This window comes from Protopterus annectens, chromosome 1.part1 (genome assembly GCF_019279795.1).
Source record: "Protopterus annectens isolate FY-2018-M chromosome 1.part1, PAN1.0, whole genome shotgun sequence".
In the NCBI taxonomy this organism is placed as follows: domain Eukaryota; kingdom Metazoa; phylum Chordata; order Ceratodontiformes; family Protopteridae; genus Protopterus; species Protopterus annectens.
Window position 1 is genome coordinate 181,494,637 of NC_056726.1, and position 15,212 is coordinate 181,509,848.

Sequence of the window (15,212 nt, forward strand, 5' to 3'; positions counted from 1 at the left end):
ACCTGACATCTGGGGCAAGAAAAACTGATGTAATGGCGTCGGCTGCATGCTTTATACCCCTGACTACCTGACGTCACAGAAAATGAGACAGCAACCGACGCAGGACCCAAGACTATGGTAATCAGGCCAACTGAGGGCTACTGCAAGCAGATAACCCAAATGTGATGACTGCAACAGTGAATACACTCAAACATCTACATTTATGGTAAGTGTACACAACTATACTTTTCTTCTTAAGTGACAATAGAGTCTTATTTGGCTTTTTGCAGTGAAACAGATATGTTTAACATTAGATCGCTGTGGCAGTAGCCTAAACTGTTTGGGGTGCCATCCCTGCCATCCAGCCAGCTTTACAAATTTTAAGGTCTCCTTCCACATGTCCTAACTGTCAGGAGGATGAGCAGAGCTCTATGCAAAGATGACATGCTAAACACTTCAGAGATTTCTTGATGCCAGGAAAACCTTTATCTTTGTGAAAATATAGTTACTGTTGCATTACATTTCCTAGCATTTTATTCCTTTCAGGGCTATTGTTTTTCTTCTTTGGGCAAGAAAACTCTGAAGTGCTTGGTGCTGTAACTGTCTTTATATGAAGGTCTGCCCGAACCCTAGACAGAAAATGTGGAGGGTGCCCTTAAAGTTTGAAAAGCTGATCAGTTGATGGGGACTGACCTCCAAATAGTTTAAGCCACTACAACAGTGATTGATTAGAACATCTACTGATATGGTAAGTTTACTTATACAACTGTACTTTATTTAGCAAACAAAAAATCCAAACCAGCCCAGAAGTTGGCGCCCAATTGGAAGGTAGCTGGAATAAAGAAGCTGAACCACGACAGAGTAAAATCTTCTTTTTTAATACAAAATGTTGAGCACTTTCGCAATGGTAACCATTGGTTCATCAGACCAGTTTTACTTTATTTAGCTTTATGTAATATATTTCCAGCTGGATTTCTGTCATAAACCCTGTTATCATTGTGGTTAGATGTCTTAAAGGTGTAACACCAGGTCTAGAGTAAGTTGTTTTTTATCCTGTAAGGAATGGCATACATAGATGTTAGTGGCCATGTAGGTCTGCAACACTAAAAATGTAGTTGTGCCCTTTCAGACTGTATTTATGCTGACTGAATCCCACCATGTCCTTTTCAGTGAGTTCACTTAAACTGCTATGGAAAGTTATCATGGAGTAATTTTGATTTTTTTCTATTTTTTCCTCAAATGTAATAGACAAATCATTGCAATATTAGTGGAAGTTGCTGTAAAGCTAATTTATTGCAGCACCCAGTCAGGTATATGTTTGTTTATTCTGTACATTGTGTACATCTGGTTCTGTTTTATGTCGTTTATTAATTAGCATACTATACTGCATTCTGAGGCATGGTGGCATCAGCTTTTGGTGACACAGTAAAGCCTGCTGCATAGAAGCATATTATTTTATTTGTAGGAGCATTGTTTATGATATTCTTTCAGTTATTTCTTTGTTCTGAAGTTCTTAGATTTCTAAGTTGTTTACATATGGGTACTTTTTATGTTATCACTTGTGTGAGATATATATTTTTCATTATGATTCAGCATTATTCTTTTAAAGTTGTATTACTGACTACAGTTTTAGATATGGTCTTGCAAAGGTCATTTGTTAGCTATGCTCTTATTTGGGGCATAAAAGTAGTATTTCTGTGTAGGTGGTAGGTATTGTCTTGGAAGCTTCTAGTCTTCTAGAACTAGTGGGAAATTTTTTCATCATGAGTGCCAGTGCACAGTTGTAGTTTGATTATCTTAGATGATCTAGTATCTCCACTTTAAAGATAGAACTGGTGCCTGTACATGGTATGTCTTTTGGCACCCTCAGGACTTTACCAGACCTTTAGTCTCCTCACTTTCATAAGGCACCACTCTTCCCCATATCTCATTTGCTGTGGACTGTAGCAACAGAGTGATCCTATGTGTGAGCATCACTTTTGGATAAAGTTGACCTTTTAAGGTAATAAGTACCCTTTTCTTTATTGACATTCTTAATAAAAGTACCTGAAGGGTGTTTTTTCTTTAGGGGTTTGCAGGCTAGTGTTTGCAGGTTAATGTTGTGAGGTTATTTTTGTGTACTTTGGTCAGCTTTTCTCTCCCACTTCTGCCTAAGTTGTCTGACATGCATCCATTTTTGGCTTACTTGTTTATTTTTTTTAGGTGCTGTACACATACCATTCAGTGGTTCCCAGCCCTGGCACTAACACTAGGCCAGAAATCAAGGATGGTTTCTGTACTGACATCTCTCCGAGATTTATATATGTTTGTGTAATGCCTTATTAAACACTGATAAAGATAAATCCTTAGGATTTAAAAATTTGTAAAGTGTGTGCATGGGATCACACTCCAAGTATACACGTGACTTTTATATTGTCTGTCTGGTGTGGCTGATTTGAAGGAGCCTTGTGAAATATGTAAAAACAAGTAACTGGATATTACAAGAACATAGGTATAAACTTATCCTGAAAGGGGTCCTTCCTTCACATGGAAAAGAAAATATAAATGAAGGGCTGAGGATAACAGGGGTCATAAAGAAAAGGGCAGGCCCTCTCCATCCCCTGAGATATCCAGGAATTAAATGTCAGCCACTGGAGTAGCTCAGCCTCCACCTTATGTGTACCAATCATCCCTCACTGGGAATTCCCAGCTTAAGGTATCAGTAATACCAAACCCCACAGTGAAGAGAAGACTTGGTAGCTTCTCAGAGAAAGAATTATCTAGGTGCATGTAACTGAGGCCCTCCTCCATTTAGGTTGGCTAGGTCTGTGCAGAGTCCCTCTTTGCACTTTCATTGCTACTGAATAGTGAAGGTCTTGATCAAGGCTCATATTAAAATGGGTGTCTTCTCTTACCCCTCTGTTTCTAGCATGGCAGTAGAAGGGTCCCATCCCTTCCATTTCTTGAGTTTCTTCCCTGAGCAAACCAGGAAAAACAGAGCTGTTTTCCTGATGCCTTCTATGTTAGCACCAGTGAGTCTTCTTCCATTGGAGCCAATTCCTTCATTATCACTAATGGCTTTGACACTGACTCCATTGATTCCAACTTCTGCTAGGCTGAGGTCATCAACTTTGAAGGTTCATTGCTGACTTTGGCATCTATCTCATCTCTGCCATTCATGGCACTTGCATTATTTACATTTTTGCCATCAGTACAGAAACCATTTGTGACTTCAGGCCAAGTGTCAGTGCCAGGGCTTGAAACCAATGACTAGGCATCAGCATCTCGGGAGTCGGTCTCGACACCAGGTCAGCAATTTTGATATTGACCATCTCAACACTGTTAGCCAAAAGTTTGGATACAGCGTCATTCCAATTAGTTAGGCTGTTAGACCCTAGAGAGGAGAGACACCTCCAGTATCAGCTCTGCCTTGAGACATCTCCCAGTTAGGAACTTTGGGACTTACATTTTCTTCCCAGTAGAGGACAGAAGCAAAAAGTCAACACAAATCTAGGATGTCTGAAGGTGAATCATCTTCTGAATACTCAAACAAGCACATTCTGCATGTTGTCGGGAAGATGAAGTGCAAGAGGAGTCACCTAGACTTTTCTGTGGAATATCCCATCCCAGACACTGATTTCGATAAAAGCTTCCCACCAGTCCCCACTGAATGACTGTATATTTGGGGAGATCCTTAAAACTCACAAGACATAAGGGCTCTTGGCCAGTAGAACCTACCTACTCTGTGGAAGAAATTCTACAACAGGCTTTTTGCACCACCACGCCTACATCTTAGGTGATTCATCTCCCTGATCACATAATTAGTTTGGTTGTAGATAGGACATGGTGAGAGTCAGATGTGGTTGAGCCTATCCCAGGGAAAGTCGATAAGATCAGAACTTGTCAGAGATTTGAGACACATGGCTAGGCTTAAAAAGACCCTTGTGGTCGTTAGCCTAGTAAACACCTATATACCTGTAAGATTCCCCAACTTCCCAAGAACAGACAAGCATGGATTAAGGCCCATCTTGCAGATTCCATTGTGGAGGTAGGAATCACCAAGAGAGAGTCCCCTAAAGAAAGACCTTCATTCTATCCCCAGGATAGGAATTCTCAAGCCACGGATTGAACATGGAAGCTCATATGTACTTTCAGTACCTTCAGCATGAGGGCATTGAATTACCTGTTGTACAGGGTATATTTTCAGTGGGATCTATCAAAGAAGATGCTAGACATATTGAAACGTTGCCACAGAGTGACGTACACTGCAGGCCAAAGTGTCAGGTGATAACAGTGTTTAGTATATCATTGCTGTCCATGAGGCTTGCTCACAGTGCAGTATGGTGTTTGGATCAGGTATAACTATGATGAGTCTTGCCTAGCTCAGATTGGGTGGCTTTGTGAAAAACTTCTAGACATCCGTCACCAGTGCACCATGTGATGGGTCCCCTCTATTCAAATCCCAGGTGAAAGAAAAATTGCTCAAGATTGAACAAAAGGAGAAGCTGCTCACAGCTATTGTGGTAAAATTCTCCATGCTGGGATAAAATTCTCCACTCCATGATAGGCATTCACTGGGTACCAGAAGAATGCAAATAATTTGTGCATCCATAAGACCCAACAACTATCTTATGAATAGCATTTAGATAAAAGTTCACAAGGTTGTGAGACCTTCTGGAATGGTTGTAATCATAGATGCAGAGATAGTCTGCAAAATCGAGGCTGCTGCAGCCTTCCGTCTGGGAATCAGCACGGAATCCATGCAGACATGCCCAACTGTCCATCTGTGAAAGCAGTCAGTGGTCCAACTTCCTCCATCTCATTGGCAGGACAGTCATGCAGTGTAGATGGAATAGGATAATGATAGCCAGAGGCTATACATTTCCATTCGTATGCCCTACACATTTGGCCTCCATCACTCTATCAAATGTTCCACTCCATCAGGAGGAGGTGAACAAACAAGAAGTTGCAAATTTCCTCAAAAAAAAGAGCTAACCAAGAGCAGGATGTAACAGCCTTCCATCTTTTAAAGGTCCAGGGCACCTTCAACATGCCCAAACTGTCAGGCAGCTCAAGCTGAGTTGACTAAAAGATAAGATAAGTTTTTGCGTGAAGCCCGTCAGAGCTGTACTGCCACTTAAGAGTATAATCATCTCAAGCTTTCAAGGATTGATGGTTGGCTTGTGCTTTCCTTTGCTAGACAGACAGGTTCCGTTTGGGGATATATTTGTTGATGTTTTTATTACTTTCCTTTTCAGGAAAGTTATTTTAAAGCTTGGAGTGTTTTGTTTTAACAGACTGTCTTGAGACTGTAACATACTTTTAAAAGCGCGCTCATTTTTTATCAATTTAAAAGTAGTGTAAAGTAACTGAAAAAAAATTTGTGTAGAAATTGATTATTTTTTTTTTGTGGGCTAGCATGGTCTTTTAAATAGATTTTACTGTGCTTTTCTGTCAGAACAGAAACTTTTGTGGATTTGTAGTGTTTACTGGCAATTGCTACTTGGCTTCCCTGAGAAAGAGGCACAACTTTCAGCTTGAGCATGGAACAGACTATCTGTCCCATGGTTGGTCTTCTTTCAGTCACAAATAGAAAATGTTAAACAAACAGCCTTTGCCACCACAGCAGGCTAGCAATTTGCCTCAGTCGCAGGTAGGTGACTCTGCTGTAGCCGTTTGTTGTACCTCAGACCACTCAGCTTTTACCCTGGATCCCTCTGGTGTAGAACCTACAACCACTATGAACCATGTTAGCCACATTCTCTGCAGCTGTTGGGGTCCCCTGACTGTGCAAGGGAGATACACTCTTGTCAGTCCTGGTAGAGGAAACAGTAAAAGTTTCCCTATTTGGTCAGAATGCAGTGCCCATCCCTGGGGAAGCTGCTGCCATTAGTAAACATGGTTGGTCCCATTTTTCCTGCGTCTACTCCTCCTCAAATTTCTTTGGATAGGAGTGGTTAGCTGGGTCTGGCTCAGGGTTTAATTCTGGTTATTGATCCTTCTTTTCTTTCTAGCAAAGTCAATGTTCAGTAAACTTATCTGCTTGCTGGGCAGCGGCTCCCATTATTTTTGGAACATTATGTATTGCATTTAAAATTGGGTTATCTTCTCTATTTAAAAGTCCTTGTAAAGAGCAGGTTCTAGGCACTTGTTCTGATTTTCTTCATGCTGTTTCCATGCTGCTGGCCATGCTTCTAGATGATTAAAGTATTACCACACCCACAACACTGCCAAAATTCAGAAACTTAAGACCAAAGGCTGATGTAGTGATAAACCAGAAGTTAGAAAATAAAAGCTGAACAACAGAAAAATTCCAACTACAAGAACATCAATACTTTATTACATCAAAGCTTTCAATACAAATCCTTCTTCAGTGCAATATACAATCTGTAACATTCTTTCAGTTTTTGTAAAACAAGAGTAAAATAATGTGAGCACGGCCAGCTAATTGCATCATTTCTACAATAATTCAATTAACATTTCAGCTTAGAGATATAGCAGTTCCTTAAAAAGTTTCCTTAAAAAGTACTCAGACATACTTTCAACTCAATTTATAAATGCATATTAGAACTATATACTTAAATAATTCTATCTAATAAAATATTTATTATAAAATGGGGTAATGTTACTAACCTTCTGGAGAATAAAGAATATGCATGGATCTTAAGACTGCAAGCAGATGTATTACCAGGGTTGAATAACATGGTTAGTATTAAGCCAGTATTAGCAACTAGACAAATGCAAGGTAACTTAAATGTGTATGTATATACATATATATGTATTCTTTTTTGTATATGTGCAAATAATTTGAATATGTACAACATTTTTTGTAAGAAATATTTTATTAGATAGAATTATTTAAGTATATAGGTCTAGTATGTATTTATAAATTGAGTTGAAAGTGTGAGTACTTTTTAAGGAAACATTTTAAGGAACTGCTATATCTGTAAGCTGAAATGTTAATTGAATTATGGTAGAAATTATGTGATTAGCTGGCCGTGCTCACATGATTTTACTCTTGTTTTACAAAAGTTAAAAGAATGTTACAGATTGTATATTGCACTGAAGAAGGATTTATATCCAACAGCTTTGCTGTAATAAAGTATTGACGTTCTTGGAGTTGGAATTTTTCTGTTAGGTTCCTTTGGAGCAACCAGCTTCCTGGGTATTCTGTCATGATTCCTCCTAGGTTGGTTAGCTGAAGACTCTGCCCTACTTTTGAAATTGATAGACATGGATCATGAAGATATCTAATAGTATTAAACTGAAAAAACGAACTTTAGAAATACACAAAAAGAGAGCTCAACCACCAAAATAGTCAAAAGCCTTAACGCAGTTTTATTAAAGCAAAAAATAAATGGCGTTTTCGCTACCACATAAATGTAGCTTCCTCAGAGGCTAAACACACAAAAAAGGCGCCAAGCAGATTTTATACTACTGGCAGCCTTGTTAAAAATCAGCTGTTATACGTAATACATCACTTCCTTTAAACAAAAAAATAAATAAAAAATATATATATATATATATATATATATATATATATATATATATATATTTATTTATACACACAGACCAATATTTGTTAAAAACATATTAATCACTCATCTATCGGATCTCCCAACTTTCAAATAGAAATAAATACATTAAAATAAATACATTTAAAGTACAATAATCCACATATGTATACATACAAATACATATACATACACATGTACATACATACATGTGCATGTGTATACACACACAATATATATGCCCCACAAATACCCACTAATGCATATATAAGAATAAAATTATGTGTGTGTACTTATAAATGCAATTGTGCACACATAAATATGGAACACATATAAAAAATATGTAAAAAAATTTATATATAAATATAACACATATATATAGTTATATGTGTAACTCTAATAACCATATTATGTGCAAAAACATTGTACTACATGTTAAACTATTTGATTTAATTTCTACTAAATAGAATAAATCTGATTAGGTCACATTTATGAGCAAGTTAATGTTATAAATATAATTATAATAAGTATAATTATGATAAATAATAAATCATAATAAATCAGCGTAGGTAAGATCTGTACTTCAACACAGGGGCTATATTGCAACTTTCATTTAAGCCTGGCCTATTAAAGGCATACAACTTTCTGACAGTTGACGTAGTCGATCTATACACTTCAATACCACATTTGGAGGTCATTGAGTGGTTAGAGTTGTTGCTGTCTGAACTAAAAGCACCAAGGGATGAGATCAATAACATTACAGAACTTTTAGATATAGTTCTGTCTTCTAACTTTTTTGTTTTTGGAAATGATTATTATATCCAGAAACAGGGTGTTGCCATGGGCTCCCCATGTGGTGCCATAGTAGCCAACTTGTTTATGGCACATTGGGAGAGGAAATTTGTTTTGGGTCATCCATTATGGAAAGATAAAATTTGTCATTATACCAGATTCCTTGATGACATTTTTATTTTGTTCAAGGGCAATGAAGATGAGGCACGGTCATTGATTGATTATTTCAATAACACTACATCATTCCTTAGGTTTACTTCTAAATTTGATACTTGTGAGATGGATTACTTAGATGTGAAACTGAAAAAGGATACAAACAGTCTTAAATTTACTTCATCTATTTATCGTAAGGATACTTACATCAACTCATTCTTACACTACACAAGTGCCCACCCACACAAACTAAAAAAAGCAGTTATTAAAGGACAACTAGTTAGGGCCGCTAGAATGTGCAGTGAGTTTGAAGAATTTGAGAAAGAATGTACTGTCCTTACTGAATTTTTCTTGAACAGAGGTTATCCATCTTCAGTTATTGAAGAAATAACATTAGAAGTTAATAACAAAAGAAGTTATGGGACCATTTGTCCCATAATACTTGACCGAGGAATTGAAAACCCAAGTGAAGAAGGCACTATAATGGAGGTTACAGAAATAGGGTTTAGTCCTGTTACTATTACAGATGAACCTAGAAGTGATTTTACACTTTCATTTTCTACGGTCTTTAATCTGAACTCAAAAGAAATATCTGATATTGTCTTTAAGAATTGGTATTTCATTACTAACAATTCATTGTTAGTTGAGAAACTTGGTGCTAAACCAATGATTACATTTAGGAGAGGTAATAACATTAAAGAATTATTACAATCAAATGCACCAAGCCAGGCTCTCCAAAAAACAAAAGGTTGTTTTATTTGTGGGTCCTGCAACTGGTGCCATGTTTTGCGAACTGGTAGTTCATTTAGTATTGGTCACAATAAATATTGGATAAATTGCAGAATAAATTGTGACACAAAATCAGTTGTATATGTTGCTCTCTGTGTATGTTGTCCGGCATTCTATGTCGGGAAAACTGATAGAAAATTCAGAGAGCGCATATATCAACACATATATGCCATTAGAAATAAAAAAAGTGAGAACGCACTGGCTAAACATGTGGAGTCTAATCATGGACACAGCTTTGTGTTTATGGGTATTGACTGTAAACAGAAGTCTATTAGGGGAGGGCCTATTTCTTTATTAGAAATTTTGGAACTACAATGGCAGCTTAAATTGGATGCCTTTAATAGGCCAGGCTTAAATGAAAGTTGCAATATAGCCCCTGTGTTGAAGTACAGATCTTACCTACGCTGATTTATTATGATTTATTATTTATCATAATTATACTTATTATAATTATATTTATAACATTAACTTGCTCATAAATGTGACCTAATCAGATTTATTCTATTTAGTAGAAATTAAATCAAATAGTTTAACATGTAGTACAATGTTTTTGCACATAATATGGTTATTAGAGTTACACATATAACTATATATATGTGTTATATTTATATATAAATTTTTTTACATATTTTTTATATGTGTTTCATATTTATGTGTGCACAATTGCATTTATAAGTACACACACATAATTTTATTCTTATATATGCATTAGTGGGTATTTGTGGGGCATATATATTGTGTGTGTATACACATGCACATGTATGTATGTACATGTGTATGTATATGTATTTGTATGTATACATATGTGGATTATTGTACTTTAAATGTATTTATTTTAATGTATTTATTTCTATTTGAAAGTTGGGAGATCCGATAGATGAGTGATTAATATGTTTTTAACAAATATTGGTCTGTGTGTATAAATATATATATATATATATATATATATATATATATATATATATATATTTTTTTTATTTATTTTTTTGTTTAAAGGAAGTGATGTATTACGTATAACAGCTGATTTTTAACAAGGCTGCCAGTAGTATAAAATCTGCTTGGCACCTTTTTTGTGTGTTTAGCCTCTGAGGAAGCTACATTTATGTGGTAGCGAAAACGCCATTTATTTTTTGCTTTAATAAAACTGCGTTAAGGCTTTTGACTATTTTGGTGGTTGAGCTCTCTTTTTGTGTATATCTAATAGTATGGTAAGTACATATCTTTCATATTTTAATGATCCATGTCCATCCACTTCAACATACTATCCCACCTTCTCCTTCTTGCAATTAAAATACATTTTGTCAATGCGCAGGGGAGGCACAGTGGTTAGCATTGTCACCTCACAACAAGAGGTTCTCGGGTTCAATTCTCAGCTGGAGTACCTTCTCTGCCGAATCTGCATGCCCTCCCTGTGTTCACATGGGTTTCCACCTGGTGCTCCGTTTTCCTCCCACATTCCAAAGACATGCATCTGTGCATCTGAAGCATTTCTCCCCAGGCCTCCATTGAAAATGGTCTCTGTCCCAGTCGGACTTTCCCAGTAAACAAATGTTAAATAAAATAAATAAATACAGCAATCTCATACCCATAAAGTATAACATGAACTGGTTTCAGGGAAATGTGAGGAACATAAGTCAGGAAGCTAGAGCCCAAGTATCAGACATAGTTGTAAGGCTAAGGTTATGAGAGAAATCTGAAGTACTGTAAACACTTTGATACTTTAGAGATACAAAATCTTAACAACTGTAAAATATTGTTCTGTGTAATATTTGTATTTTTAAAGTCCCCATGATTTTGTATTGTCCAACATTATAGTGGAAAGGAAAATTCTGTATTTCACTGATAAGAAGAGGAAAACAGAGCTCAGATCATACTCGGGTTGTTTATAAAAACAAGCCATTGCTTCTTTTATTATTGCAATAGAAACTTATGGAGTGTTATCAGTCATAAAAAACTCTGTATAACACAGTGTCCCATGGCTTTAAGTAACACTGCTCATGGCTTAACTACCTACATGTCAAACTTTTAACAGTTTATTCCTGCACTACAGTGATATATCACACTTCTTTTGACAACTCGCGTTGAAATTGTACAAAAATATGGTCATCTTTGATTAAAACAGCTCTCCATTCACTCCCTAGGTATTCCTGATGATTCAAAGTGAAAAGATAAAAAATGATTATACATACCTGAGCTGGTTGGCACGCTGTTGTAAGTAAACTCACTGTATGGAATGAGAGATTTATTTTATACCATTATAAGTGTTTTAATTATTTAATTCAGATAACACATTTAAGTAATTTGTAAACATGTTTACCGCATCAAATTCACACTTGAAAATTGTACTGTTCTATGTTTGTATTCTTCTTTTCATTGCTGATCATAGAAGAGAGTTCTGTGATCAAAGTTTAATTTTCTGTTAGAAAATAGATATTGTAAATAATTGTGGCAAGTCATCAATACATCTTATATGCAGTATTAGAAACTAGAGGCTATACAAATGTATTTTAATGCTTTTAGAATCTTCCCTTAATTCTTAAAAAAATATTTTTAGTTCTCTACCACAGCTGTCTGCCATCAACAATATCCCAGAGCCCCATTCTTGATCTCCCACTCCAGTATCCCTGGCATATGTCTTGCTTCACCCTTTACACAGCAGGACCCTGCAAGAAAGAATCATTTAGTGAAAGTAGCTGGAAAACAGGTGCAGAGATCAAGACATCCGAGTATGGTGCCATTCTCTCATCTATATCAGGCTTTTTGCTATGTCTTCCCCACTGCCCCACCCAGTACCCAGTGTGCTTTACATAATATACATGCCACTATACTAGACTCTTTAGTCACCACTGAGAATTGTTATCCCTAGCCTGGAAATTCCAACCCTACTTGAGGGATAAATGAGCCAGCACAGTCAGTCCCCCTCCCTGGCTAACTACCATTGATTGGGTTTGCTGTTCAAACCCAGGTCAACTGTGTGACAGTCAGTGCACATCCCTCTGCCTCATAAAACCAGCTTATGATAAACAATGTTTTAAAACAACAGTGCAGTCACATCTTGTGACTTTCTTGTGTCACTGATAACTAACCCATTCCTTCTAGCCTAGTGTCCGGGTCAATGGGCCACATGTGCCTTCTCATGGTAACTCAGGGACCACAAACTATGGCACTATACCTCATCTACCCGCACCCAAACAAGCACCCTACAAAAATGATAGGAGACTTCAATATAATGTGAAAACACGTTACTATTGTTTATAGTCATACGTTTCCAAATAGAAACGGAAAACATAAGCATTCAGATAACTATAATAGCTTACAATACTAGGTAACTGGTTTAGCTCACTTCAAGTTTTAGGTTTAAGCTAGGTAGATTGGCTGTAGTCTGTCAACCTCAAGCACACCACAGTCCAGAACCGATTTCTGTCAGGAAGTTTGTTCCAAATCTTTTTGTGCATCTCCCACTCCCAAAAAGGTTTTCTTACTTGTATAGGTAGATCCAAAAAATGCTAGCTGTTATGCACTGCTTAACCAACAAATCCATAAAATTTGTCCATAAAATCCCTATCATCCTGTTCTTCTTCACCGTGACCCCTTCGTCTTTGTGTAAAGCATGGGCCTCAGTCATACCAAAACCATGTGCCTTAATTTGAGTGGAGATGCTTTGCAGTTTTAACTTAATGTTTGGACTGTGACCACTGGATTAGACAAATGATTTTTTTTTCACTGCAGGGATAAATTAAGCTCATTAAAGTGACTTCCAAAATGGCTGCAGACTGATCAACAGCTCAGTTTCATCTCTCCCAGCGTGAAAAAAGAAACTGGGAAATAAAAGCTAGTATTTTTGCCAGCATGAATAAAATTCAGTTACTGGCTAGTAAGTACAGTACCTGGATGCCAGCAAAGGAGACATTTAAAAAACCTGAAAGGAAATCAACTGGAAAAGGTGAAGAGAAAACACTGACTGGGAATAATCCTGCAACTGTTCAGTAAAAAGCATTTCAAGCTCCAGCTTTGGTTTAAGAGATGGCTTCCTGAAATTTAGAGGGAAAATATATCAAATGTACTCCGAAATGATTGAAATAAATGAAACATTTGAAGGAGTATATCAACTCAAATAACAAAAGGCTGAAAAATAGAAGAAGCTTTAACTTTCTATTCAGACAAATTGATAAAATTGCAAAAAACAGAGGTTGAAATGAAGAAAAGGCTGGTTGAGTATGAAACTTTTCAAAAGTAGCTGTTTCAAAATGGTAAAATTAGAAAACAGAGCATGGAGAGAAAACCTACGATTTTCTGCTTTACCACAGAAACTTAGGTTTTCTCTGCATGCTCTGTTTTCTCATTTTTGTTCTTGTGGTCAGGTTGGGAGCATACATTCCGTGTGCCCTTTCAATTAAACAAACCCTGTAATTTTGTGAAAGCACAGATGAGCAACTGGACTAGTATTCCACAGCAGGGTTTGTTTAATTGAAAGGGCACATTGAATGTATGCTCCAAACGTGGCCACAAGAAAGTAGCCAAGACCTGTTTTAGTAAAGATGCAATCAAGCCAGCAGAAAGAGTTGAGCTTGACAAAACTGTAGCAGAAGGGCAAAGTATTAAAAACTGGAGACAATAAAGTATTTGTGGAAAATGATTGTTCACTGTACTCCAGGCAGAAGAGAAGCAAATTTATCCCAGCCAGCAGAGAATGAGAGGCAGGTAGAGATTTAAGCTAATGTATCTGGTTGTCTTCAGAATATTTTTTCCTGGAGGATCAAAGACATTTTTTGATGCAGAAAAGGCTATGGAGGAAATACAAAAGTTTATCCAACAAAAAGTGAGCCATCAAACAGGAGACTCTGCTGCAAATTCTTCTGACAGTAAAGCTCATAGAGTGACTTTACCAGTGAAGTCTTTTCCAGTGTCCCAAAGAAAAATGCTTGAAAGACAAAAAAAAAAGCAAACGATTAGAAGAATTGAAAATATCTTGGACTTGAGCCAGAATCTGGTGTTGGGAAATGAAAATGAACCTGAAGAAGACCAGCAACACTGAAATTAGTGAATAAATGTTAGATTTGGGATTCTTGGGGTTACTGTAAATGAACACCTGAAATTCGATACACATATTCAACTAAACATTAAAAAAACACAACAGAAACTTGGCATGCTATATAGACGCTCCCACTTCCTCTCTCTTTCTACTAGACAAATTCTCACCACTACCTACTTAGTACCATCACAACTCCATGGTGCACCCCTACTAACCAACCTATCTTCCACCATCTCTTCAAAACTAGAAACCTGTTACAACAAAATGTCTAAGTTCGCAACTAAATCTAACTACTCCTCTCACCACTGTACGTCTCTCCACCTGCTAAAGTGGCTAGAACTTCCCTATCTTCCACCATCTCTTCAAAACTAGAAACCTGTTACAACAAAATGTCTAAGTTCGCAACTAAATCTAACTACTCCTCTCACCACTGTACGTCTCTCCACCTGCTAAAGTGGCTAGAACTTCCCAACCACCTTGACTACCTCCAACTCACTACTGCCCACAAATTAATTTTCAAACCAACTTCATGCCCTGCTCTAACAAATATCTTACCATTTTGCACCCCTCACAGAGCCCTAAGAGCTGCCCACCAAAATATCTCTGTATACAAACCAAAGCTTCCTGCTGGTCAGCTTCTCCTATCCTCTTCCTTAGCCAAAGAATGGAACTCTCTCCCATCCTCAAGACTCTCTGAAAACTATGAATACTTTAAAAACCAGCATCTGAAGTAGGATTGTTCATTTGTCAGCAACCTGTGGGTTACGGATCCGATATCTGATCCGAGCCGGCAACTTGTTTCAAGCTAATGGATCCGAGCTCCTAGCTCCTCCCTTCACCCATAATCCCCTGCTAACCCTCCATGACCCCAGATCTAGTTTGCCGCGCTTGTGATGGCTGGATCCTTTTCTTGAGCTCCGCAGATAAGTGAAAAAAAACGTTAACTTTTTTCGTCAGGAATTTCTGTTTTAGTT

The 15,212-nt window shown here is 37.1% G+C and overlaps 1 protein-coding gene across 1 annotated transcript in view; it reads left to right on the forward strand.

The window, feature by feature from the left end:
* Positions 1–15,212, forward strand: part of TTC26 (tetratricopeptide repeat domain 26) — a 2,373,990-nt gene that overhangs the window by 1,968,237 nt on the left and 390,541 nt on the right. Inside the window, exon 15 of the mRNA XM_044073993.1 lies at positions 11,348–11,417. Within this exon, the coding sequence (XP_043929928.1) occupies positions 11,348–11,417 (70 nt within the window). The remainder of the gene's footprint in view (positions 1–11,347; positions 11,418–15,212) is intronic.